Raw genomic sequence first — 26,424 nt, 5'->3', positions numbered from 1 at the left:
ATAAGTTGTCTATATCCAGCTTTTTGCACTACCTGTTTTCAGTTCCCTGCCCTTGACAATTGCCTGGTCACATTCTCTCAAAACATCACCCAGATGTTTTGAAAGTAGTTATAACATTATTATTGTATTTTATATTAGTAACTAATTATAGTTTGTATGAGTCAGGGTACTGGAAGAAAACAGATGGCACACTCAGGGCTCAACTGAAGAGGGCTTAATGGAGGGACTGTTTTACAGAGGGCTGGTAAAGCACCCATAGACTAAAAACTGAAGGAAGCCATTTCCACCCATGGGTGCAGAAGGCAAGAGGGGGATGAGGTAATTAAAGCCCATTGAGGGCCAGAGCCATGGAAGAGGGGCCACCCAGCAGAACCACTGCCTCTGGCAGAACTGCAGCGAAGAAAAGGGAGTAGAAATCCCCCCACCCCATCTCCGTCAAACCATCTGGAAGCCAAATGGCAAGGGAGCCCAGGTAAGGCAGTCCACAGAGGACATCCTCCCAGGTGGAGAAGCAGAAAAGGAAGAAGGGAAGCTGAGGGACAGAGAATACCAGCGCATGGCTAATTTCTTGCTTCCACTTATCGCTTCTGCTTGTGAAGTGCCACATCAACCACTCTCAATGGTTCTTGGGTGCTGCTTGCTAAGTTTCGATTGGTTAAGTATTACCTGTGGTCTGACTGAACCAAACATCCATCAAAAATGGCCAGTCACTGGAGAGCATGGTGTGAAATTGTTCTTGCACTGAAGTCATATGCTGTTAGCTTTATTTTTCACAACTCTATGAATTCTGTCCATGTAACTGTCTCAAACCCAAGGTCCTTCCTCTCAAAAGTGCTGAAAATAGGTATTTCTTCCATTTACCTGAACAGTGGGTGAAGTTTAAATGCATGGGCTGTGTACGTTACATTCTTGCCTTTTGTGATCTAGAAGGAGGTCCAGGGTAAGTAAGGCCCTGGCCCAGTCAAAGCTATGGGCTGGAGGCAGTTATTGGGGTTCATCTCATATGCCAATGTTAATCACTAGATCAGTGTTCTGACAAGGATCCTGAGGTTATATCTGGCCTCAGCAGTGCAATGATTGATTAGTGATGTCTGCCACTGGCATGGACATAAGAGTGGTGGTGCAAGTGCCATCTTCGGCCAAAGCAGTTACCTAGCTTGGCTCTCAGTGGAGCCTCTGTGATTTTCTCTATCAGCCTGTGACTTCACTCACCCTCATCCTTCTCTCTTTACCTCACCATGTTGGATCACATTGAGTAAGTTCAGCCTAGAAACACATCCAGCTAGCTCCACCTCAAACCCCCTAGCCGGCTGACTGAGGAACCTAATCACGCTCTTCTCCACAGGCCACCACCCACGTGTATGTGACCATAGTGGATGAGAACGATAACGTGCCCGTGTTCCAGCAGCCCCACTACGAGATCTTACTGGATGAGGGCCCGGACACAATCAACACCAGCCTCATCGCCATCCAGGCCCTGGATCTAGATGAAGGACCCAATGGCACAGTTACCTATGCCATTGTGGCAGGCAACATCATCAACACCTTTCGTATCAACAGACACACGGTCAGCAGCTGGTGGAAGGGACCAAGAAGAGGGTCAACTAGCTAAAGGGATTGGAGGGAAGTTCAGCGACATCATGGAGGTGGGGGCAGAGCAAAGATGGTGTCCAGGACGAAAACAGGATGGCAGCCTGTGCGGGAGGATGAAAAGGCTGGGATAACAGGGGCTCCTTGTCACAGCCAGGATGTCAGGGCCTACCTCCTAGGGTGGTTAGAGGGTACCCCAGACCCACGACCCATTGACCCACCGTTGTCCTTCTCCATATCCCACAGGGCATCATCTGTGCTGCCAAAGAGCTGGACTATGAGATCAGCCATGGCCGCTACACCCTGATTGTCACTGCCATGGACCAGTGCCCTCTCCTGTCTCATCGCCTCACTTCTACCACCACGGTGGGTGGATGGGTGGGTGGCACACTGCCCCAGCTTGGACAGCTCCATGGGGAAACAGGGTAGGGAAAGATTATTCAGGAGAAACACCTCAATCCGCAAGCCCTGTCCTGGTCTCTGCAACTCACCCGAACTTGCACTGTGACTTTGAGATTACTGAACCTCTCTGTGTGGCTACAGCTGTGAGACAGATGATTATGCCTGCCTTCCTCCCCTTCATAGGTAGAGCACAAACTCTGGTCAAGCCAGCAGGGGTTCATGTTCCTGGTCTTCTACCTCCTGTGTGACTCTGGGCAAGTCACTTAACCTCTCTGAGCTTCACTTTCCTCCTCTGTTAATGGGGGATAATATAAACTGTTTCAGAGTATGGGAGGAGAAAATGAGACCAGATAAAATGGCCATAGTACAGCAATAAATAGAGGTTCATAGCATTATTATTAATAATATTATTCTGCCCATAGAAAGACTCTGACAATAACAAAAATTTATCTACATGTATAACTTCAACGACCCTCCCACACCCATTAACCAATATGATCCTTACATCAGCCTAGGAAGCAGAATTGTCAGGTCCAGTTTACAGATAAATAGGGCCAGCTGGGGTCCGGTCCTGACTAAGCTCACCCATCATCTCAGGTGCTTGTGAACGTGAATGACATCAATGACAACGTGCCCACCTTCCCCAGAGACTACGAGGGGCCATTTGATGTCACCGAGGGCCAGCCAGGACCCAGAGTGTGGACCTTCGTAGCCCATGACCAGGACTCAGGCCCCAATGGGCAGGTGGAGTATAGCATCACGGATGGAGACCCTCTGGGTGAGTGGGCCTGAGCTTGGTGATGGGGTGGCATGACCCAGTGGGCCTCTCCCTGACCCCACTCAGGAATAGAATGAGAAAGGAGGTCTTTCTAACTACTAATGGTAGTTGACCCCACAGTTGTGTGATCTTGCCCTCTCTGGACCTCAGTTCCCCCATCCATAAGATAATGGAAATAAACTCGTCCCAGGAATATGGTGAGAACACCCTGAAATCTGGGAGCAGAGGCTGGTAGCCTTGAAAAGTCACAGACTCCTTTGAGAATCTGATAGAAAACACCCTGGGTCACACCCAGAGTAAAGGCTCCAGGGAAGATGAAAGAGGGAAAGACAAGCATGCTTGCCCCAGACCTTCAGGACCCCCAAAATGCACACCTGAGGGAGCACCCAGACTTCTCTGCACACCTCATCATCATCCCTTAATAGCCTTCACAGCTGCCTTGGCTGATCCCCTCAGTTGAAGAGCAGGTTTGCCTGGCCAGAGCAGTTTCTCAAGATGGTTTTTACTCACTTTTGTGGAGTAGGAATCCCAAACTCAAGGCCTACTGGGGCAGTGCAGGGAGCATACATGTGGGGAAAGTTCTGGGCTAGAGAATAGGGAGCCAGAGGGCTGTTGCAGCCAATGGTGGTCAGATTGAAATGCAGACCCAGGGGTGAGGACTTCCCGTTTTAAAAAAGACATGATGGAAATCCAAATCATTGTGAAACATCCTGATTTTTAATTGATCACTCAGTAAACATTTATTGACCATATTTGCTGATCACATTCCAGATGCTGAGTATACAGAATGGTAAAAAAAAAAAAAAAAAAAAAAAATCAGACACAAATCCCTACCTTTATAGAACATGTGTTCTGGTTGGAAGATACAGGCCATGAACATGACTGATTAAGTAGATGACTTTGTCTACTGGGAGGTGCTAAGTCCTATGGAGAAACATAAAGCCAGGAGAATGGGGAGTGCCAGGGTAACGGCCGCAGTTTTAGAGAGAACGCTCAAGGAACACATGTGCAAGGAGGTGACATTTGAGCAAACACCCAAAGGAGGTGATGAATGGGTCATATGGATATCCAGGGCATGGCAGACAGACAGAGCAGCAAGTGTAAAGGCTCTCAGGCTGGAGTGTGCCTGGCTTATTCACAGAGGAGCAAAAAGACCCAGTGACTGGCATGAAGCCAGCAAGGGAAAGAGTAGGAAGAGATGAGATCAGAGAGGTAACAGAGCCAGATGTTGTTGGGTCCTGCAGGCCATTGTGAGGACTTGTCTTTTTCTCCAAGTGATGTGGGAAGCATAAGAGAGCTTTGAGCACCAGAGGGATATGATTTGACTTGAATTTCAACAGGAGCACTCCAGTTCCTGAGCTCAGAACAGAGAATAGAGATTAAGGAATGACTGATAGGAGCCCCCTTGCAGTCCCTTGGGCTAGAGATGTGAAGCTAGAACCAGGGAGGTGGCATTGGAGATGGTGAGAACTCTAGTATATTTCATAGACAGCCAACAGGATGCGAGATGTAACTAAGGATGACACCAAGATTTGGGCCTGAGCAACTGTGCTGTTGTTAGCAGATAGGAAGACTGCAGGAGGAGCAGGAAAAGGGGGTTGGGGGAATGAGAAAGATGAGGTTAGCTTTGAGATGTTAGATTGTTGTTCAGTTGCTAAGTCATGTCCGATTTTGTGACCATGTGGACTGCACCACAACAGGCTTCCCTGTCCTTCACCATCTTCCAGAGTTTGCTAAAACTCATGTCTATTGAGTCAGTGATGCCATCCAACCTCTCATCCTCTGTCACGCCCTTCTCCTCCTACCCTCAGTCTTTCTCAGCATGAGGGTCCTTTCCACTGAGTTGGCTCTTTGCATCAAGTGGCCAAAGTATTGGAGCTTCAGCATCAATCCTTCCAATGAATATTCAGGGTTAATTTCCTTTAGGATTAACTGGTTTGATCTCCTTTTCTGTCCAAGGGACTCTCAAGAGTCTTCTCCAGCACCACAGTTGGAAAGCATCAATTCTTTGGTGCTTAGCCTTCTTTATGGTCCAGCTCAGCTCTCACATCTGCACATAACAATTGGAAAAACCAAAGCTTTGAGTATATGGACCTTTGTCAGCAAAGTGATATCTATACTTTTGACTACGCTATCTAGGTATGTCATTTCTTTGCCCTTTCTTCCAAGGAGCAAGCATCTTTTAATTTCATGTCTGCAGTCACTGTCCACAGTGATTTTGGAGCCCAAGAAAATAAAGTTTCTCACTGTTTCTATTGTTTCCCCATCTATTTGCTATGAAGTGATAGGACTGAATACCATGATCTTAGTTTTTTGAATGCTGAGTTTAAGTCAGCTTTTTCACTCTCCTCTTTCACCTTCATCAAGAAGCTCTTTAGTTCCTCTTTGCTTTCTGCCATTAAAGTAGTATCATCTGCATGTATGAAGTTGTTGATATTTCTTCCAGAAATCTTGATTCCAGCTTGTGATCCATCCAGGCTGGCATTTCTCATGATGTAGTCTGCATATAAGTTAAATAAGCAGGGTGACTGTATACAGCTTTGACGTACTCCTTTCCCAATTTTGAATCAGTCCATTGTTCCATGTCCGGTTCTAAGTGTTGCTTCTTGTCCTGCATACAGGTGTCTCAGGAGACAGGTAAGGTGATCTGGTATTCCCATCTCTTTAAGAATTTTCCACAGTTTGTTGTGATCCAGACAGTCAGAGGCTTTAGCATAGTCAATGAAGCAGAAGTATATGTTTTTTTCTGGAATTTTCTTGATTTTTCTATGATCCAGTGGATGTTGGCAATTTCATACCTGGTTCCTCTGCCTTTTCTAAATACAGCTTGTATATCTGGAAGTTCTCAGTTCACATACTGTTGAAGCCTAACTTGAAAGATTTTGAGCATAATCTTCCTAGCATGTGAAATAAGTATAATTGTACGGTAATTTGAACATTCTTTGGTATTGCCTTTTTTTGGGATTGCAACGAAAACTGATCTTTCCCAGTCCTGTGGCCACTACTGAACTTTCCAAATTTGCTGGCATATTGAGTATAGCACTTTCACAACATCATCTTTTAGGATTTGAAATAGCTCAGCTGGAATTCCACCAACTCCACTACCTTTGTTCGTAGTAATGCTCCTAAGGCCTACGTGACTTCATACTCTAGGATGTTTGGCTCTAGGTGAGTGACCACACCATCATGGTTATCCGGGTCATTAAGACCTTTTTAATACAGTTTTTTGAAATACCTCAACTGGAATTCCATCACCTCCACTAGCTTTGTTCGTAGTGATGCTTCCTAAGGCCCACTTGACTTCACGTTCCAGGATGTCTGGCTCTAGGTGAGTGATCACACAATAGTGATTATCTGGGTCGTGAAGATCTTTTTTGTACAGTTCTTCTATGTATTCTTGCCACCTCTTCTTAATATCTTCTGCTTCTGTTATGTCCATACCATTTCTGTCCTTTATTGAGCCCATCTTTGCATGAAATGTTCCCTTGGTATCTCTAATTTTCTTGAAGAGATCTCTAGTCTTTCCCATTCTATTGTTTTCCTCTATTTCTTTGCACTGATCACTGAGGAAAGCTTTCTTATCTCTCCTTGCTATTCTTTGGAACTCTGCATTCAAATGGGTATATCTTTCCTTTTCTCCTTTGCTTTTCGCTTCTTTTCTTTTCCCAGCTATTTGTAAGGGCTCCTCAGACAGCCATTTTGCTTTTTTGCATTTCTTTTTCTTGGGGATGGTCTTGATTCCTGTCTCCTGTACAATGTCATGAACCTCTGTCCGTAGTTCATCAGGCAGTCTGTCTATCAAATCTAGCCCCTTAAATCTATTTCTCACTTCTACTGTATAACCATAAGGGATTTGATTTAGGCCATACCTGAATGGTCTAGTGGTTTTCCCCACTTTCTTCAATTTAAGTCTGAATTTGGCAATAAGAAATTCATGATCTGAGCCACAGTCAGCTCCCGGTCTTGTTTTTGCTGACTGTATAGAGCTTCTCCATCTTTGGCTGCAAAGAATATAATCAGTCTGACTTCGGTGTTGACCATCTGGTGATGTCCATGTGTAGAGTCTTCTCTTGTGTTGTTGGAAGAGGGTGTTTGCTATGACCAGTGCATTCTCTTGGCAAAACTCTATGCCCTGCTTCATTCTGTACTGCAAGGCCAAATTTGCCTGTTACTCCAGGTGTTTCTTGACTTCCCACTTTTGCATTCCAGTCCCTTATAATGAAAAGGACATCTTTTTTGGGTGTTAGTTCTAGAAGGTCTTATAGGTCTTCATAGAACCGTTCAACTTCAGCTTCTTTAGCATTACTGGTTGGGGCATAGACTTGGATTACCATGATATTGAATGGTTTGCCTTGGAAATGAACAGAGATCATTCTGTCATTTTTGAGATTGCATCCAAGTACTGCATTTTGGACTCTTTTGTTGACTATGATGGCTATTCCATTTCTTCTAAGAGATTGCTCCCCACAGGAGTAGATATAATGGTCATCTGAGTTAAATTCACCCATTCCATTCCATCTTAGTTTGCTGATTCCTAGAATGTCGACATTCACTCTTGCCATCTCCCGTTTGACCACTTCCAATTTGCCTTGATTCATGGACCTAACATTCCAGGTTCCTATGCAATATTGCTCTTTACAGCATCGGACCTTGCTTTTATCACTAGTCACATCTGCAATTGGGTGTTGTTTTTGCTTTGGCTCCATCCTTTCATTCTTTCTGGAGTTATTTCTCCACTGATCTCCAGTAGCATATTGGGCACCTACCGACCTGGGGAGTTCCTCTTTCAGTGTCCTATCTTTTTGCCTTTTCATACTGTTTGTTCATGGGGTTCTCAAGACAAGAATACTGAAGTGGTTTGCCATTCCCTTCTCCAGTGGACCACATTCTGTCAGACCTCTCCACCATGACCCGTTCGTCTTGGGTGGCCCCACACAGCATGGCTTAGTTTCATTGAGTTAGACAAGGCTGTGATCTGTGTGATCAGATTGGCTAGCTGTCTGTGATTGTGGTTTCAGTCTGTCTGCCCTCTGTTGCCCTCTCTCAGTGCCTACTGTCTTACTTGGGTTTCTCTTACCTTGGACGTGAGAATGGAATTCCGGTCGAGCTATTTCAAATCCTATAAGATGATGCTGTGAAAGCGCTGCACTCAATATGTCAGCAAATTTGGAAAACTCAGCAGTGGCCACAGGATTGGAAAAGGTCAGTTTTCATTCCAAACCCAAAGAAAGGCAATGCCAAAGAATTCTCAAACTACCGCACAATTGCAGTCATCTCACACACTAGTAAAGTAATGCTCAAAATTCTCCAAGCCAGGCTTCAGCAATACATGAACCATGAAATTCCAGATGTTCAAGCTGGTTTTAGAAAAGGCAGAGGAACCAGAGATCAAATTGCCAACATCTGCTGGATCATCGAAAAAGCAAGAAAGTTCCAGAAAAATATCTATTTCTGCTTTATTGACTATGCCAAAGCCTTTGACTGTGTGGATCACAATAAACTGTGAAAAATTCTGAAAGAGATGGGAATATCAGACCACCTGACCTGCATCTTGAGAAACCTGTATGCAGGTCAGGAAGCAACAGTTAGAACTGGACATGGAACAACAGACTGGGCCCAAATAGGAAAAGGAGTATGTCAAGGCTGTATATCGTCACCCTACTTATTTAACTTATATGCAAAATACATCATGAGAAACGCTGGGTTGGAAGAAGCACAAGCTGAAATGAAGATTGCCAACAGAAATATCAATAACCTCAGATATGCAGATGACACCACCCTTTGGCAGAAAGCAAAGAACTAAAGTGCCTCTTGATGAAAGTGAAAGAGGAGAGTGAAAAAGTTGGCTTAAAGCTCAACATTCCAAAAACTAAGATCATGGCATCTGGCCCAATCACTTCATGGCAAATAGATGGGTAAACAGTGGCTGACTTTATTTTTCTGGGCTCCAAAATCACTGCAGATGGTGATTGCAGCCATGAAATTAAAAGACGCTTACTCCTTGGAAGGAAAGTTATGACCAACCTAGAGAGCATATTAAAAAGCAGACTTTGTCAACAAAGGTCCGTCTAGTCAAGGCTATGGTTTTTCCAGTAGTCATGTATGGATGTGAGAGTTGAACTATAAGGAAAGCTGAGTGCAGAAGAATTGATGCTTTTGAACTGTGGTGTTGGAGAAGACTCTTGAGAGTCCCTTGGACTGCAAGAAGATCCAAACAGTCCATCCTAAAGGAGATCAGTTCTGAATGTTCATTGGAAGGACTAATGTTGAAGCTGAAACTCCAATACTTTGGCCACCTGTTGAGCTGAAGAGTGAAGAACAAAGAGCTGACTCATTTGAAAAGACCCTGATGCTGGGAAAGATTGAGGGCAGGAGGAGAAGGGGGCGATGAGATGGTTGGATGGCATCACCGACTCAATGGACATGAATTTGAGTAAACTTCGGAAGTTGGTGCCGGACAGAGAGGCCTGGTGTGCTGTGGTCCATGGGGTCGCAAAGAGTCAGACACAACTGAGCGACTGAACTGAACTGATACAGTTTTTTGTGTATTCTTGCCATCTCTTCTTAATCTCTTATGCTTCTGTTAGGTCCTTGCCACTTCTGTCCTTTATTGTGCCCATCTTTGCATGAAGTGTTCCCTTAGTATCTCCAGTTTTCTTGAAGAGATCTCTAGTCTTTCCTATTCTGTTGTTTTCCTCTATTTCTCTTCGTTATTCACTTAAGAAGGCTTCCTATCGCTCCTTGATATTCTCTGGGAATCTGCATTCAGTTGGGTGTATCTTTCCGTTTCTCCTTTGCCTTTTACTTTTCTTCTTTTCTCAGCTATTTGTAAGGCCTCCTCAGGCAACCACTTTGCCTTCTTGCATTTCTTGTTCTTGGAGATGCATTTGGTTACCACCCCCTGTACAGTGTCATGAACCTCCATCCATAATTTTTCAGGCACTCTGTCTATCAGATCTAATCCCTTGAATCTATTTGTCACATCCACTGTATAATCATAAGAGATTTAGATCATACCTGAATGGCCTAGAGGTTTTCCCTATTTTTTTCAAGTTGAACCTGAATTTTGCAATAAGGAGCTGATGATCTGAGCCACAGTCAGCTTCCGGTCTTGTTTTTGCTAACTGTGTAGAGCTTCTCCATCTTCGGCTGCAAAGAATATAACCAATCTGATTTCGGTATTGGCCATCTGGTGACCTCCATGTGTAGAGTCATCTCTTGTGTTGTTGGAAGAGGGTTTTTGCTATAACTGGTGCATTCTCTTGGCAAAACTCTGTTAACCTTTGCCCTGCTTTGTTTTGTACTCTAAGGCCAAACTTGCCTGTTACTCCAGGTATGTCTTGACTTTCTACTTTTGCATTCCAGTCCCCTATGATGAAAAGGGCATCTTTTTTTTTTTGGTGTTAGTTCTAGAAGGTCTTGTAGGTCCTCACAGAACAGTTCAACTTCAGGTTCTTTGGTGTTAGTGGTTAGGGCATAGACTTGGATTACTGTGATACTGAATGGTTTGCTTTGGAAACAAACTGAGATCATTCTGTTGTTTTTGAGATTGCATACAAGTACTGAATTTCAGACTCTTGTTGACTCTGAGGGCTACTCCATTTCTTCTAAAGGATTCTTGCCCACAGTAGCAGATATAATGTCAGATAGGGCTTGGGTATACAAACCAGGAGTTCAGGAGAGAAGTCTGCTGTTGAGAGAGGTATTTGGGAGTAGTCACCCCAGAGATATACGAAGGCATGAGATGAGAGGAGTGCACTGAGATGGCTGACAGAGGAGAAAAGAGCCTGGGATGAATTTTCAATTAAGAGACTATAAAAGCAAGTCTACTTCTGTAGGGCCAGACTTGGAGCCCCTGCTGTCCAGAGCTTGTGATGGATCACTCTGTTCTGATATGTCACTCTGTCATGTCCCAAAAGGTCCTTTCTCTGGCCAAGCACTGTGCCTTCCTGCTTTGCAACCAGCCTTTCTCTGCTATTGTCATACACAGAGGTGGTGTCACTTAACAGGAGTCCTGCTCCTGTTCAGGAGGCTGCCAGAGCCTGCTTGACAGGTGGGTGTTGGGTGGACAGCTGCGCCCCCTCCCAAGCAGGGGCCCTCTCTGCACCCACCTCTAGGGTGCAGGGCTCACACACATGTCCAGCAAGCTGTTCCCTGGCACTGGCTTTGCAGTTCTGTGCAGAACCTGCTGAGTTAAATGTACACGTGATCAGGGCCAGCCCAGGAACTTGGGGCCTCATGGAGGCAGGCCGAGAGTAGACATTCAGAGCCCAAAGATAACTTGGGTTGGGGGGTCCCTGAACACAGCTCCCACTCCAGAGGAGATGAGCAGAGGCTAGGTGAGGTGGGGAGGATGACAGTACCCTGCTAGAGCAGCTGGCACAGGTCACGACATCCCCTCCCCATCTCTCTCCTCACCGCTGGGTTCACTGACACCATGTTGGTAAATCAGGGGGTGGGGTGCTATTTTCCTCAGAGAGCTGGTTTAGCGACACTGTGGGTGAAGGGATGTCCTCCAGGCCACCCAGCTTCAAGGTCACCTTCCCACCACTGCAATCTGAGCATGGAGGGGGCTCCTGCTGGGGGAAGACTGGAGGCTGCGTGAGCTCTTTGAGCCCCACTAAGCTGCAAGGAAACACGTGGTCAAAGAGCACTGGGGAAACAGGCCATATCACTTGTGCCTCTCCCACCAGCCCCAGCCTTCTCAGAACCTACATCTACCCCTTGTGGTAGGTCCACTCCTGGGACCCCCTTTTGTATATCTTCATCTTCTGTGTAAGCCCCCAGCTTCCTCACAGGGATGCCTGGGCTCCCTTTCAGGGCTCCATTAATGATATGAAGAGCTGCTGTGGGTCTGGCACACACAGGGTGAACTGGGCCTTGTCCAGCACCAGCACCACCCTGTGATGGCATGTCCTTATTAGCCCATTTTTCAGATGAGAACATGAAGGCGAGATTTAATCGCATGCTCAAGGGCACATAGGAGTGAGTCAGCATGCATACCTGGATATGACTGGTGGAAAGCCTCTGATTTTAAACCTCTGTCTCCAGAAGCAGTGGAGTGATGAGGAGTTCAGGCCCCAGGGCAAGCTCTGAGGAGGGTAACTTGCAGTGTGGGGGGCCTTTGACCTGGCCACTGCCTCACTGAGCTGACCTCGTGCGGGTCTAACTTGGGCTCAGCCCCCATCACCTCAAGCCTGCTCCCCTGAGCTTCAGAACCTCTTCCCTTTCTTCCAGGGGGTGGTTGTCTTTGGAAAGAAGGCAGCTGGCCATCTGCTCACACATGGCCAGGGGATGAGACAGGGCTGGGAAACCCCTACAAAGGGAATCCCCAGTCCTCTGGAGACCTTGGACTATCAGGCTCAGGAAATCCTGCTTCAAGCAGCTTCCGCCCCCCTAAGCAGGGCGTAGCCCATAGGGCCACTGGGAGCGGAAGGGCTGGTGGGAACTCCCAGCTGCAGGTGGGCCTCAGACAGGCTGTTTTGGTGAATCAGAGCAGTGGGAACTGGGGGCAGAGAGTTATGAGGTAGGATGTGTAGGAGCAGGCAGAGCAAAGTGTTGGGGAGCTTGGGCCTCTGTCCTTACCGCACCCTGAGGCTGTGTGTCTGAGCAAGTCAGTGCCCCACCCTGAGCCTCTGCTCCTAAATGTCGAAAGGGAAAGTGAAGGAAGTAACTTTCTCCCGGCCCCCATTTCCTGGGGGAGAGCATGGAGAGGAGCCCCTCTTCCTCACGGTCTCTGCTGCTTCTCCCTTGTTCATCTTCTCTCACTGTCAGCTCCCCGAGCGCTCCCATCCAGCTGGGACCCCACTCGCTCCCCTGGCATTCCCCCCACCCTGCTCTTCTCCTCCACCCCCTCCCTGATCTTACCCTTCCCACCCTCAGCTCTGAGTGCTAAGTCCCATGTGCAGTGAGCTGAGATGCAGAGCATTGGGTTTGAATCCGGGTGCTGTTAACTTGCAGTGAGAGCTTGAACCAGTCATCAGCCTTCTTTCCCATTTCATTTTCCAAAGGACACTGGATGGTGTCTGAGATCTCTTCCCGTTCAGAGCCTGAGAATCTGAGGTTCTTAATCTAGGCATTCCCAGACATCTGGCCCCTCAGCCAGGCCAAGACAAGGACTGAGGCCACAGGGCCAGCTGGGGGTCCTCAGAAACCTCAGAGAAAGGAAGTCAGGGCCACCAGGGGCTGAGGGGTGGCCACAGGCCTGGGAGAACCCTGGCTGTGCTCCATCTGGCTCAGTACCAGGGCTGAATGGAGGGCAGCTGGGGGCTTCCCTGTCCTCGGTCCCTCCCACTCCATCCTCCCTGGTGCCTCACCACTGGCAGGGTGCTCCTCTGTGGTAAGCTTTGCCCTTCCCCAATACCCTGTTTTGCAAGATGAGCTATCTGGAAAGAATAGCATATTACAAAGTTTCCGATACCTTCATTCATTGATTTCTGATCAAGGGTGGAGAGAAAGTGGATGCCTGTGTAGAAAGGGAGTCCCCACTTTTTCAACATAACCATCATGTGGTCAGGGCTGTCAGGGCCTGAGTGGCCTCCTGTCCGCTTGCACCCCTAGCAGTTATCTGTTCCCCTCCTCCTGCATGTCCCAGCCTTTGGCAGGTCCTGAAGCTGGGGGCACTGGAGACCCCTTGCCTCAACTGTAAGGCTCACTGGAGGAAGCGGAAAGAGGCCTGGGCTCCCCACCATTCCTGGCCATTCTCCGCTGACTCCAGCCTCTCCTGGGCGACACCCAGGGGAGTTTCTGATCTCTCCCGTGGAGGGCGTGCTGCGGGTCCGGAAGGATGTGGAGCTGGACCGGGAGGCCATTGCTTTCTACAACCTGACCATCTGTGCCCGAGACAGAGGGGTGCCCCCACTCAGCTCCACGGTGAGTCTGGGGGCCCTGTTCCACTGGCTTCACCTCCCCACCCTCTGAATTCTCTATAGAGACTCCTCTAAACACTGCCACCCTCAGGCCCAGAGTGGTCTCAGGCTGCTTTAGAGCCAGTCCAAGCCCTCAGGGCCCCTAACAGACCTATGAGTCCTTGTGGGGCTCACCCTTGGAGGCTGGGCCTGGCGGCCACGGCCACTTGGAGCTCCCAGGGGAGACTTCCCTGTCCGCCAGGCCTCTGCACCTGTCACTCTGCTGTTTCCACCCTGCCTCTGCCTCTTTACCTTTCTGTCTCCCTCTTATCCTCACTTTCATCCTCTTGCCTCCTTTGTTATCATTTGCCTTTCTTCCTCTTTCTTCCCCATGACCAGATGCACCTCTCCCTCCCCAGGAACCACCACTTTGCTAATCTGCTCCATCTGCCCCCTCCTCCACTGTCTCCTTGGCCACCATGTCCACCGTCCCTTTCTCTTCCTGCTCTCTCTCCCTCCATCTCCCCCATGCCCCCTTCTCTCCTGGTCCTCCTCCTTCACCTCCTCCTCCCCCTTGACCTGCCTCAGATGCTGGTGGGGATCCGGGTGCTGGACATTAATGACAACGACCCTGTGCTGCTCAACCTGCCCATGAACGTCACCATCAGTGAGAACAGCCCCGTCTCCAGCTTCGTCACTCATATCCTGGCCGGCGACGCTGACAGCGGGTGCAATGCCCTCCTCACCTTCAACATCACTGCAGGCAACCGAGAGCAGGCCTTCTCCATCAACGCCACGGTAGGACCAAGTCTGACCCCAGGGAAGCCCCCAGGAATTTTTCTAAAAAAGAGGACCCTGCCCTAGGGGATTTTCTACTCTACTGTCTGGGTTTCTGCTGGTTCCACTTCCTCTTCAAGTCTCTTCCCTCCATTGGCATTTGGGGGTCTCTGGAAAGCTTGGAATCTTGGATTCCTAAGTGAGCCACTTCTGGGATCCCTGTCACCCCAAGGCTTGTCATGTAGGGATGGGACCAGAGCTTCAGTGCCCCTTGGTTTGCATCAAGGTGCAGCAAGAAGTCCTCATGTGGCCTCTCGGAGTGTTACTAGCTGCTGACCCTATGGAATCCTCAGAAGGACCATCCCTTTCAGGCAGCACAACCTGGGTATAGTTGGGGGACACTCTTGTCCTAGCAGGACCCTGCTAACCCACTGTGGTTGTCCAGACCATATCTGTAACGATTTAGGGAGGTCATCTACAGTCACTCCTGCAGGCAGAGCAGTTGGGCCTCGGTGAGCCAGAGCCAAAGTGGGGGACAAGTCACCCCTCAATTCACCAGTCGCTACATCCCAGACAGGGATCATCACAGTGAACCGGCCCCTGGACCGCGAGCGGATCCCAGAATACAGGCTGACCATCTCTGTGAAGGACAACCCAGAGAACCCACGCATAGCCAGGAGGGTGAGACTGCAGGGGGTGGGGGTTGGGCTGGGGGTGGGGGTTGGGGAGGCGCATGGCTCTGCTGGATTTATCCAGGTGGTATGGCCTGGGCTTAGATGCACAGGCTTTACAGTAAGCCAATGCTCAGTTCAAATCCAATTTCCGCCTGTCAGTGGGTGAGTGGCTTTGGCAAGTCAGTGTTCCTTAGCCTCTACTTTCTCTTCTACAAAATGGACACACACCTATCCCAAAGTCATGGAGGGGCCTCGAAGGAGCCAATATCTGTAAAGTCCTTGGCACAGTGCCTGGCACATGGCAAACACTCAGTAAACACCAGCTATCATCTTTTCTCCTCAAATCACTGATACTTGGGCACACAGGACTGGGGGTAGGGGGAGGGTGCGGGCAGGGCAAGGGAATACATGTACTCACAGCATGTACTCTGGAATTCTGAAAGGATTACATTTTCCAGGTGGCTTTTCCCTCAAAGGGCTTCCCTGGTGGCTCAGACGGTAAAGAATCCGCCTGCAATGTGGGAGACATGGGTTCGATTCCTGAGTTGAGAGACCTGGGTTTGATCCCTGAGCCTGGAGAAGGGAATAGCTACCTACTCCAATATTCTGGCCTGGAAAACTCCATGGACAGAGGAGCCTGGCAGGCTACAGTCCATGGGGTCGCAAAGAGTCGGACATGACTAAACAACTTTCACTTTACTTTCCCTCAAAAGCCAAAAAGTTGTCTCTCTTTACTAAGAGGAGATGGATATTGCAAAGCAAACAGTGCATTCAGGGGTAGGGTCAGCCCTCTTCCCCACCCATGAGGTCTGGGTCCTGGAATGGAGTCCTAGGGTCTGGCTCATCTCAGCTCTGCTTCTGACTAGTTGATGGCTCAGCCCCTTCTGGGCCTCGGTTTTCATGTCTGTACAGGCTGAGGAGCCTTAAGGCTGGAGGTCCTTGCAGACCGCCAGCATTCTCATCCTGTGTGCCTTCCCTTCCTTCCTTCTCTTACTCCTACCTTTTCTCTCCTGCTGTCCTGCCCTCTCTCTCCCCCACACACACCTGCCCTCTTAGGAGGGCCTGGGGCATCCCGGAAAGGAACAGCATGGAGTGATGGGAAGGAAGCTTGGAGGCTGCTGGGCCCCATCCTGCTGCTAACTTGCCATGCAGCTTTGAGTAGTCACCCCCCTCCCTGGTTCCCCCATGTCTGCAGTGAAGAAGCTTCTGGGGTACTGGGAGGTTCCAAGGGATAAGGATTATACCTGTGGTTTTTGAAAGGTGTGAAGTGCAGTACTGGATGAAAGTTTGGATGAACTCTGACCAGGGCACGAGGCCAGCCAGGAGGATCTGGAAACTAAGGTTCATCTTCCTGGCTGAAGTCCTTCCTTATCATGAGATGGGACATGACTCAATACCATTTACATCCATTCTCCTGTGAACTTCACAACATCTCTGAAAAGGAGTTAAGATCCCCATTCATCAGATTGGAAAACTGAGTCCCAGAGAAGGGAAAAGATTTGCCCAAGGCCACCCTGTGAGCTGCTAACACAGCTGGGGCTTGAACCCAGGTCTCTGGACCCGTGGTGTGGGCTTTTTAATCATCTACCTCTCTTCCTTGACCTTCCTCCCACTCCACTTCGCAGTCTTCCTCCCCTGAAGCGCTTTGCCAGAACCAAAACATGGCCTACAGCCTGTCCTCCCGTTGTGCCTCCCACAGGATTTTGACTTGCTGCTTATCTTTCTTGCGGATGAGAATGACAACCACCCCCTCTTTACTGAGAGTACCTACCTGGCAGAGGTGATGGAGAACTCTCCTGCTGGTAGGTGCTGGGCCCACCTGGGAACCCCTGCTGCTACCAGGCACCCCCTGAGCTCAGATGCTGAGGACTTCCCTGTGCCTGCTGGAGGCCCAGCTGAGGCCTGGCTGAACACAGAGCTGGCAAGTGCAGAAGGGTGTGGTGGGGAGAAGGGAGTATAGCTCTGAAGGGCTGGAGGACCAGGGCTGCCAGGCTCCTAGAGGCCACCAAGGAGGCCACAGTTCTGGTTGGAAGCAGTCATTGGTCCCCAAGACTGAGAAGAGCCCCACTTCCCCTCCTCAAGGGACATTTAACCATAAGGAATACCCAGGAGGGGAATAAGCCCACTCTTTGTGCTCCCCCGACTCTAGGAGCATAGGGCATCCTGGAGGCTTCTGAAAGCTCAGGGAGCATCTGAAATCAGAAGGGGGGGCCAGGCCCTTATAGATCAGTGTGGCCCTTCCCCCACACATGTACACTGAGTCTCCTCTTCACTGTCTCCCCGAAGATGTCCTTTCACTCCTCCTCCAGCCTCCCCAGCTCCCAAAGCTTGGAGTCTTAATTTGGGAAGAGATGAGCTGGGATACTCCCTGTCTCTGGCTGGGTATCTCCCCTGTAAGGATATGAATCTTAAACCTGCCTGTATATATGCTCACACACGTGCCATTGCACGTCCACGTGAGGCATATGTGTGGGCTTACACGTGTGCAAAGATGCACATGGGTGCCTGCACAATGCACTCCGTGTGCAAATATAACCACCTGTACAGGCAGAATGCACAGCCGGGGGCCTCCCAGACCTGCGAGCACCATAGAGTGAGTGCTCATGGCTGTGTAAACACAGAGTCTGGCGCACACATGTGGGTTCCTAGCCTTGAATGGTCAGGCAGCTGTTGGAGCATTGTGTATACACATGTGTGGGCAGACTGGGCTGGGGGTACATACCTAGACAGGGCCCCCACACGGGGAGGGGATGTCAGGGAGCCCCCAGACCCTCCCACGGTGGCCAGCCTCAAAGGCTGCTGGGAAGGCCAGCGTGCTCCGGGCGGGCCGGAGGGGCTTGCTCATCGCTGTTGTGTTTTCTCCCCAGCAGGGCTTTGAGGCCGCTCCCCAAGCATCTGCGTCAGTCTGCCAAGGCTGCCGCAGCCTGGCCCAGGGCCCCCCACCCCGTCCGCCTCACCTCCTCTCCTCTCATTCATTGTCAGCCATGGCTCACCGGGACAGGGCAGGGGAGGGGCGGGCGGGGGGCCAAGTTGGCCCTGCAGTGACCCCTCTCCCCCGGCCCAGGGACCTCCCTGACGGTACTCAACGGGCCCATCCTGGCCCTGGATGCAGATCTGGATGTCTTCGCTATGGTGACCTACCAGCTGCTGGGCGCCCAGAGCGGGCTCTTTGATATTGACAACAGCACCGGTGAGACCTCTGCACATGCCCCCAGCTCTCCCAGCCCAGCTCCAAGTCTTCCTTCTACCAGTCTCCACCACTAGATCTAGTGTCTCCTTTCTCAGTGCTCTCCAGGCTCTCCAGAAGTGACCTGCTGATACATAAATTCAGCCTTGGTAGAGAGCTCCCAAAACCCACTCCATCTTCTCTCCTCCCCGACCCGGAGGATGGGGTCCCTAGTCTTTCAGAAGAAGCAAACCATCCTCAAACCAGACTCAAAACTCCTGTGTTGCGTCAGTCTGGGCCTGGCCAATTTGATGACGGGAGACAAGGAGGAATGTACTAGCACCTCTCTCAACAGAGCTGCTCAACCCTCCGGCCTGAGGCACTCATCTCAGGCACAACTCTGGAGAATTGCCAAGGACACCTGGGGAGGGGACCTCCCTAAACTTTGGTTGTTCAGCCTTGGAGGAAGAAAGTCCTTGTGTTGCTTTCTCTGCTGCTCTTTCATCTCTGTCCCCATCATGCCTTACCTTTCTCTGTCCCCACTGGGTTGGTTCTTGCCCAGTTTCCCCACCACATCCCTTCTCCTTTGTGTCTCCCTGGCCGGTGGTGCTGGGTACCAGGTGTGGTGACAGTGAGGTCAGGTATCATCATTGACCGGGAGGCCTTCTCACCCCCCGTGCTGGAGCTGCTGCTGCTGGCTGAGGACATCGGGCTGCTCAATGGCACCGCCGACCTGCTCATCACCATCCTGGACGACAATGACAACTGGCCCACCTTTAGCCCTGCCACTGTCATCGTCCACCTGCTGGAGAACTGCCCACCAGGTAGGCAGGGGTCAGGCCCCAGCCCCCAGCCCCCATACAGGAGCTGGTCGTGTGTGGAGATTGTAGTCTCACAGTTTGCAGGCAGAAGTCACCTCCAGTGGGGAGAAGGATGGGCATCAGGGTGGGTGGAGAGGGGCTCAGGAGACCCAAGTCCTCCCTCCCTTCCCTTCTCAGACCTACAGTGTCTTGTATTTTTAAGCTATGTTCCCTCCATGTTCCTGTATGGAAAGACTGATTGTTTCAAAGTCAAAATAGGATTGACATGATTTCCATCAAAATCAAATATGATTTGGAAGATAGTTCAGTTCAGTTCAGTCGCTCAGTCGTGTCCGACTCTGCGACCCCATGAACCGCAGCACGCCAGGCCTCCCTGTCCATCACCAACTCCTGGAGTTTACCCAAACTCACATCCATTGAGTTGGTGATGCCATCCAACCATCTCATCCTCTGTCGTCCCCTTCTACCTTCAATCTTTTCCAACATCAGGGTCTTTTCAAATGAGTCAGCTCTTTGCATCAGGTGGCCAAAATATTGGAGTTTTAGCTTCAACATCAGTCCTTCCAGTGAACACCCAGGACTGAGTTTCCTTAGGATGGACTGGTTGGATCTCCTTGCAGTCCAAGGGACTCTCAAGAGTCTTCTCCAAGTTTGATTCTAAAGAACATTTTGAAAAATAAGTGTAATAAAGCTAGATTTGTCTTACAACATATTACTAGTATTTAATACCACATGATATGAACACAAGACTCTGAGACAAAGTAGCCCAGCAACAGTAATGGGTAGATTAAGGAATGTAATATTATATCATAAAGGAAACGATGAAACCAATAGTGAAAACTGTTTAGTGTGCAAAACATTTGTTCATATTTAGTGTAGATTCACATTCCATATCAGACACCAGTAAGAAACCCAAAGACATCCTAAAGAAAATATAAAAGAGTATAAAACATTAAAAAATAAAAGAAGACACTTCAGGTGAATATCTGCTTTAAAGACAAGAAGGTTCTAAGTAGTTAAGAAACACAAAGAACATAAAAAAGGGAAAAATATTAAGTTCTGGTACATATGAGCCATTTAAACTTCTTTACATCATATAACCAGTATCAAAAGGTGAACTAAACACTGAAGAAAAAGATATTTATCACAAGCTACTATAATTATATAGTTTATATAAATTGACCAAAAATAGGCAAAGGACAAAAACTGACACTTTGCAGAAGAGAAAATACAAATAATCATTAAATTATTAAAAAATTGTTTAGTCTCAAATAATCAAAGAATGCAAAATAAAATAGGACACCATTTTCCTAGAAAATTGCAGATGAAAAAATGCATAAAAGATGGATGCTTATTTGCAAAATAGAATTAGACTCACTTTGAAAACAAATTTATGGTTACCAAAAGAAGCTGGGGGTGGAGGGATAAATTAGGAGCTCTGGATTAACAGATACACACTACTATGTAAAAAATAGATAAACAACAAGGACCTACTGTATAGCACTGGGAACTATATTTAATATTCCTGCAATAGCCTATAATATAAGAGAATATATATTATATATATAGAGAGAGAACTGAATCACTTTGCTGTACATCTGAAACTAGTACAACATTGTAAATCAACTGTACTTCAATTAAAAATAAATTAAATTTAAAAATAAATATATAACAAAATAACAAAGATAGGTGCTAGCAAGGCTATTGTGGGAAGAGGCCCTTGTGACCCTCAAGGAAAGTATCTCAGTGTGATGTTTTTATATAAAAGGTCACTGTTCAGCTGCTCCCCATTCCCACCCCCACAGGATTCTCAGTCCTTCAGATCACAGCCACAGATGAGGACAGTGGCCTCAATGGGGAGCTGATCTACCGAATAGAAGCTGGGGCTCAGGACCGCTTCATCATCCACCCAGTTACCGGCATCATCTGCGTCGGCAATGCCACCATCGACAGGGAGGAGCAGGAATCGTATAGGCTGACAGTAGTGGCCACCGACCGGGGCACCGTCCCTCTCTCGGGCACAGCCATCATCACTATCCTTATCGATGACATCAATGACTCCCGCCCCGAGTTCCTCAACCCCATCCAGATGGTGAGCGTGCTGGAGTCAGCTGAGCCAGGCACTGTCATTGCCAACGTCACCGCCATTGACCATGACCTCAATCCTAAGCTGGAGTACCACATCATTGGCATCATGGCCAAGGACGACACTGACCGCCTGGTGCCCGACCAGGAGGACGCCTTTGCTGTGAATATCAACACAGGTACAAAGGCCTGCTCCCCTCCAGCCCTCCTCCTACTCCCTGCCCAGTCTCCTGGCTCTCTGCTTTCTCCCTTACCCTCCTCCTTGCTGTTCTGTCTCTGCTCCTCCCTACCCCTCAGCTGCTCCTTCCTCCTCTCTTTTCCCTCCTACTGACACCATGCCCTTCCCTCTCTTTGCCATCTCTACCTGGGCTCTTTCCCTCTCTCCCTTCTCTTCTTCCTTCTCCCTTGACTAGCTCCCTAATTATCTTGCTCTACCAGTATTGTATGAGTGTGTCCATCTCACCACACTCATGATAGCATTAAATATTATAGGAAAATTGCATTTTTAGTATGCATTTCTGTAATAACTGAGTGGTTGAACACTTTCTTCATATGTATCCAGGCCATTTAACTTCTTTCTAAGTTTCACATACACACGCACACACACACACACACACACACACATATATTTCTATGTTATATGTGCGTGTATGTATACCCTTAATGATTTTCTTACACTATCACAAAACAAAGGGGATCTGTGGCTTATCTTTCACAATTTATGCAGCTTATAACTTTGATTTTAATTTTATTATTTTTCTAAAAGTTCAGCATTTTTGCTTCTCTGGGGAGTTAAGGAGGGGACATGGTACCAACTTACAGGTGTACTTCTTGGAAGGCCCAGAGAAGTGACAGAAAAACTAACATGGCTATGACAAAATGCTAAAAATCATTGTTAGTCAGAGAAATGCATAGTAAAACAGCAATGAGATGTTGGTTTTCCATATGTGATCAGCAGACATTAGGATGCTGGACAGTATTGAGTATTGGTGACAGTGTGGGAACATCATACACTACTGTAGGAATTTTGACGAATTTCATATCTAGACAGCAATCCAGCAATACCCAATGACCCAGCAATTCTGCTTCTAGATATATGTCCCGAGGAAGTTCTCAGGCTGATAATGAGACTATGTGAGGATGTTCACTGCAGTGTTATTGGTGACAGGAGCTTGGTGGCAGCCAAGGCATCCATCCCTGGGATAGTGGAGAGTAAAATGTGGTGGTTGCACATCATGGGATACCAGGCAGCTGTTAGAAGCAATCAGTTAGACTCACACAGAGAAACCTGAGGTGGGGGTGGGTGAGAGCCTTAAAATCAAGTACTTACTGACAAGGATAAATAGAATGGGTTCTATACATATATATATATATACGTGTGTGTGTGTGTGTGTGTGTATGTGTATATATATATATATACACACTCGAATCCCTTTGCATAATGTAAAATACATACACAAAAACAATACATGATTTTCAGGAACAGTTTCAATAAATACACTTTAATACATTTCCCAAGGGGAGGAGAGAAGGGGAGAGGAGTGTGAAAGCAGAAGGGAAAAGATACACACATAAAACAAGAGTGATGCCAGTGACCATCATGTGCAAACAACTGAAGAGTATGATTAACTCAATATGCCTCTGAGGCCCAAAGGAAAAAAGACAGGAAAACCATGAGCCACTAGGAGGAATTAGATAACTTAGTCCTGAGTCAGATTAGCAAAATTCCCACTGCAGTGGTTTCTCAGGACCATGGAGAGCTGCCCCATGCCCCTGCCCAACTTGATGCATACTGTTGCCTCTACCATTTTTTCCTGTTCTCTCTCCAACTGACTCTCTTCTCTCTGTTTTCCTTTCCAGTGTCTTCTCTACCCCTCTTTCTCATGCTTTCCCCTTCCCTTGCTCACCTCTCTCCTTCTTGCTAGAGCCTCAGCCCACTGGGTGCTCCTCTCCTACTAGGCTCCCCCTTGCTCCCCTAGCTTCCTGCCCTTCTGCCTCTTCCCATCCACCCCATCCCTCCCAAATGTGCCCTGGTCAGCTCTGAGCCCTTCAATCCCCCATGCCCTACTCTGCTCCATTCCCTCTGCACCCTGAACTAACTGACGTTAACCCTCTTCTCTCTTCCTCATGGCTGGCAGGCCCACAGGTTTGAGCTCTGTTTCTCTGTCACTTCCCACCTCATCTCTTCTCTGCTTCACCCCATCGCCTTCCTCCATACCCACCACACCCCCACCACCCTTCCCATCCCGTGGGACCTGGGCCAAGGCCGTGGCCCAGCCTTTGCAGACTGAATGCAGCCACCCTCTCCCCATCCTCGCTCCCCAGCCTCGGGGACAGGGAGCGAGAGTAGGAAGAGGAGGAGGAGGAGGAGGCAGCGGCCCAGGGTAAGTGACTGCCCCACAGTGGGGGACTCGAGGAGGACAGGAGTTCACAAGGGGGAGTGTGCCAAGGAGGAAGGGAGTCCCAGACACCCCAGTGCCTGAGAGGGAGCTGGGAGAGAGAGAAGGGGTTCCACCCTAGGATGAGGCCAACGGGAGGAAGAGCCACCAGGCCCTCACACTGGCAGGAAGAAGAGAGGTCCCAACAGAGCCAGGCCTGAGATCAGAAAAACTCAGTCTGTCCAGTTCAAGCCCAGACTTCTGGAGGGCTCCTCTGTGAATCAGGAGCAGGCAGGGCTTGGGGGGCAGTGGGTAGGAGGGAAGAAAACCGCTCTTTGTTGTACAGCTCCTTTCTCAGGGGGCCATGCCATGCCCCCCGACCCCGTTATCATGACAAGGGGGTGGGCCTTACTGTCCAGCTGTGCCACTGCTGTCCCTTCCAGGGACCCCACTTAGGGATTTTCAGTGCATTGACCTTCCTTTATGCTTGATCTCCCTCGAATACAAGTGTTTTTTAAGTTATAAAATACATATAAAATTTACCATCGTAACCATTTTTAACTGTAAGTTCAGTGGTTCAGTATATTCATGTCGTTGTGGAATACAAGCTTCTTTTTTTTTTTTCGGCCATGTAATTTGGCTTGTGGGCTGTTAGTTCCCAAACTAGGGCTCGAACCCAGGCCCTCAGCAGTGAACGCATGGAGTCCTAACCACTGGACCACCAGGAAATTCCAACAAATATGTTTTTAAATAAGCAATTACATAGCACTTTCTATGTGCCAAGCCCTGTTCTAAGCCCTTTACAAATTTATTAAATTCATTTAATTGTTATAATCTTCCAAATAGCCTTCTGCGGTAGGTATTGTAATTGTCCTCATCTCACAAATGAGGACACAGGGGTGTGGAGAGGTTAGATAACTGCCCGGCTGGGGAGCGGTGAGTGAGGGGCAGATTGACATGCCCCAGCTAGCACGTGGCTGTGGTCTCATCCAGCCAGAGGAGACCAGCAAGTTCCAATTCCACTGGGGACCACTGCCCACGGTGGGGGTTGGGAGGGTTGGCCAGAAGCACCCCTGGGAGGCCCAGATTTTAGGGGGTTCCCCTGGGACTGAACCTGACTTGGTCTGGTCTACAGGGTCTGTAATGGTGAAATCCCCTCTGAACCGGGAGCTGGTTGCCACCTATGAGGTCACTCTCTCTGTGATTGACAATGCCAGCGACCTGCCAGAGCGCTCTGTCAGTGTGCCAAACGGTAAGGCCTCTCCCCACAGGCCTCTCGCACATGATCCCATAGAGAGGCAGGCCTGGTACTGAGAGGGAGCAGCGGGACTGGCTACAGGGGCTGCCAGTAGTCAGGCTGCATGAGGAGGGGTGGGAGCCGGGGAAGGTGGCAGCTACAGCGAGGCTGGGGGTGGCCCTGTGTCCCTGCTGTTAGGCAGAGCTCAGCAGTGGGGAATCCAGAAGCCCAGAGCTGTGTGTGATCTTGAACTCTAAGCCTCAGAGTAGGAAGGAGGCATAGTAGACGCTGGAAGGGGACTGAGAAAAGGATGGGTTGATGGAGACTTAGGTCGGAATCCCATTGTCAGAACTGGTAACCAGGGTGTAGCTGGGATGTGAGACAGGAATTTCAGATCTGCTAAGAAGCCACATGATCAGGCCAGAGGTAGCAAAGAGCAAGGCAAAGTAACTTGAAGCCACAGACACCACAGCGGAGAAGAGAAGGGCATGCAGACTGCCTTCTGTGGCTGGGCACAGGCTGTCCTGCCTGTGGCATGAGCCAGGAGGGGCTGCTAGAGGCACTGAATCTTGCCAAGCAGGGAGCGTGGAGGGGGATTTAGGGATGGCGTGGCCTCTGCCATGAGGCGGAGACAGCTGGGGTCGGGGAGATAGGCTTGGCAGATACTGGCTGCTTATCTTTATAGCCCAGAAGCCCTAGTTTTCAGGAAGGGTGGACCTAGTCATCCGCTACTTGTCCCAGGCTCAGAGGGTAAAGGGCCCAGGCTGGTTATACAGAGGGAACAACTCAGAGGGAAACAAAAGATCAAATCACGGAAAAGGGTCTTACAGATCATCCGAGTCCTGTCTCCTGGGACAAGTTAGGAAACAGCAACAGTGACGGCCAGGGCTTCCACCAAGGTTACCAGTCAGTTGGCAGGACCCAAGCCCCTTTCCCTATGGAAGAGTGAGCGACCTGACCAGAGTCAAGGGGACACAGGCCACCACCCGAGGCTAGGGCCAAGCTTCAGGGAGCCCCAGGAGGTCTATGAGATGCTGCCATCCTCTCTGGGCTTGGCTGAGACTTAAGAAGGCCTGACCCAGCCACACCGGGGCCCTCTCCTGCCACTCTCACCTGCTGCCTCCACTCCAGCCAAGCTGACGGTCAACATCCTGGACGTCAATGACAACACACCCCAGTTCAAGCCCTTCGGGATCACCTACTACACAGAGCGGATCCTGGAGGGGGCCACCCCAGGCACCACGCTCATCGCCGTGGCAGCTGTGGATCCTGACAAAGGTCTCAATGGGCTGATCACCTATACCCTGCTGAACCTGATGCCCCCGGGCTATGTCCAGCTGGAAGACTCCTCAGCAGGTAGGCAGGAAGGTCTGCCAGAGGAGGGGCTGGGGAATATGTGTCTGTGCCTGCTTAGCCTCCCAGAGGGGCCAGGTTCACTTCTCACCCTCCAGCTGAGGTCCCACCATGACCCCTCATCGGGTGGGGTCAGATCCCACATGGCTAACATTCTAGTCACTCCCACATGCCTGACCTAGAGGCATGGATGGAGTGCCTCGCTCTCGGTTAGAATGGAAGCCCCCTTCAGCATCTGCTGGAAACCTGGAATAGTCCCTCACCCTCTCTACCACTCAAGCTCCACTATTAGTATCACTTAGGGAACAAGTAGGCC

At 49.3% G+C, this 26,424-nt stretch overlaps 1 protein-coding gene across 1 annotated transcript in view; it reads left to right on the top strand.

The window, feature by feature from the left end:
* The window catches only part of CDH23 (cadherin related 23), a 434,929-nt gene that overhangs the window by 393,845 nt on the left and 14,660 nt on the right, over nt 1-26,424 (top strand). The window contains exons 37-48 of the mRNA XM_081567063.1: nt 1,346-1,567; nt 1,837-1,956; nt 2,590-2,770; nt 13,509-13,642; nt 14,206-14,415; nt 14,968-15,075; nt 16,768-16,870; nt 18,133-18,258; nt 18,855-19,058; nt 20,861-21,319; nt 24,654-24,770; nt 25,887-26,111. Coding sequence (XP_081423189.1) covers nt 1,346-1,567; nt 1,837-1,956; nt 2,590-2,770; nt 13,509-13,642; nt 14,206-14,415; nt 14,968-15,075; nt 16,768-16,870; nt 18,133-18,258; nt 18,855-19,058; nt 20,861-21,319; nt 24,654-24,770; nt 25,887-26,111 — 2,209 coding nt within the window. The remainder of the gene's footprint in view (nt 1-1,345; nt 1,568-1,836; nt 1,957-2,589; nt 2,771-13,508; nt 13,643-14,205; nt 14,416-14,967; nt 15,076-16,767; nt 16,871-18,132; nt 18,259-18,854; nt 19,059-20,860; nt 21,320-24,653; nt 24,771-25,886; nt 26,112-26,424) is intronic.

The sequence above is a fragment of the Giraffa tippelskirchi genome, chromosome 2 (assembly GCF_054371585.1).
Source record: "Giraffa tippelskirchi isolate mGirTip1 chromosome 2, T2T-mGirTip1v1.2.pri, whole genome shotgun sequence".
In the NCBI taxonomy this organism is placed as follows: domain Eukaryota; kingdom Metazoa; phylum Chordata; class Mammalia; order Artiodactyla; family Giraffidae; genus Giraffa; species Giraffa tippelskirchi.
Note: the sequence above shows the minus strand (reverse complement) of the source record. Positions and strands in the feature narration are given on the sequence as shown.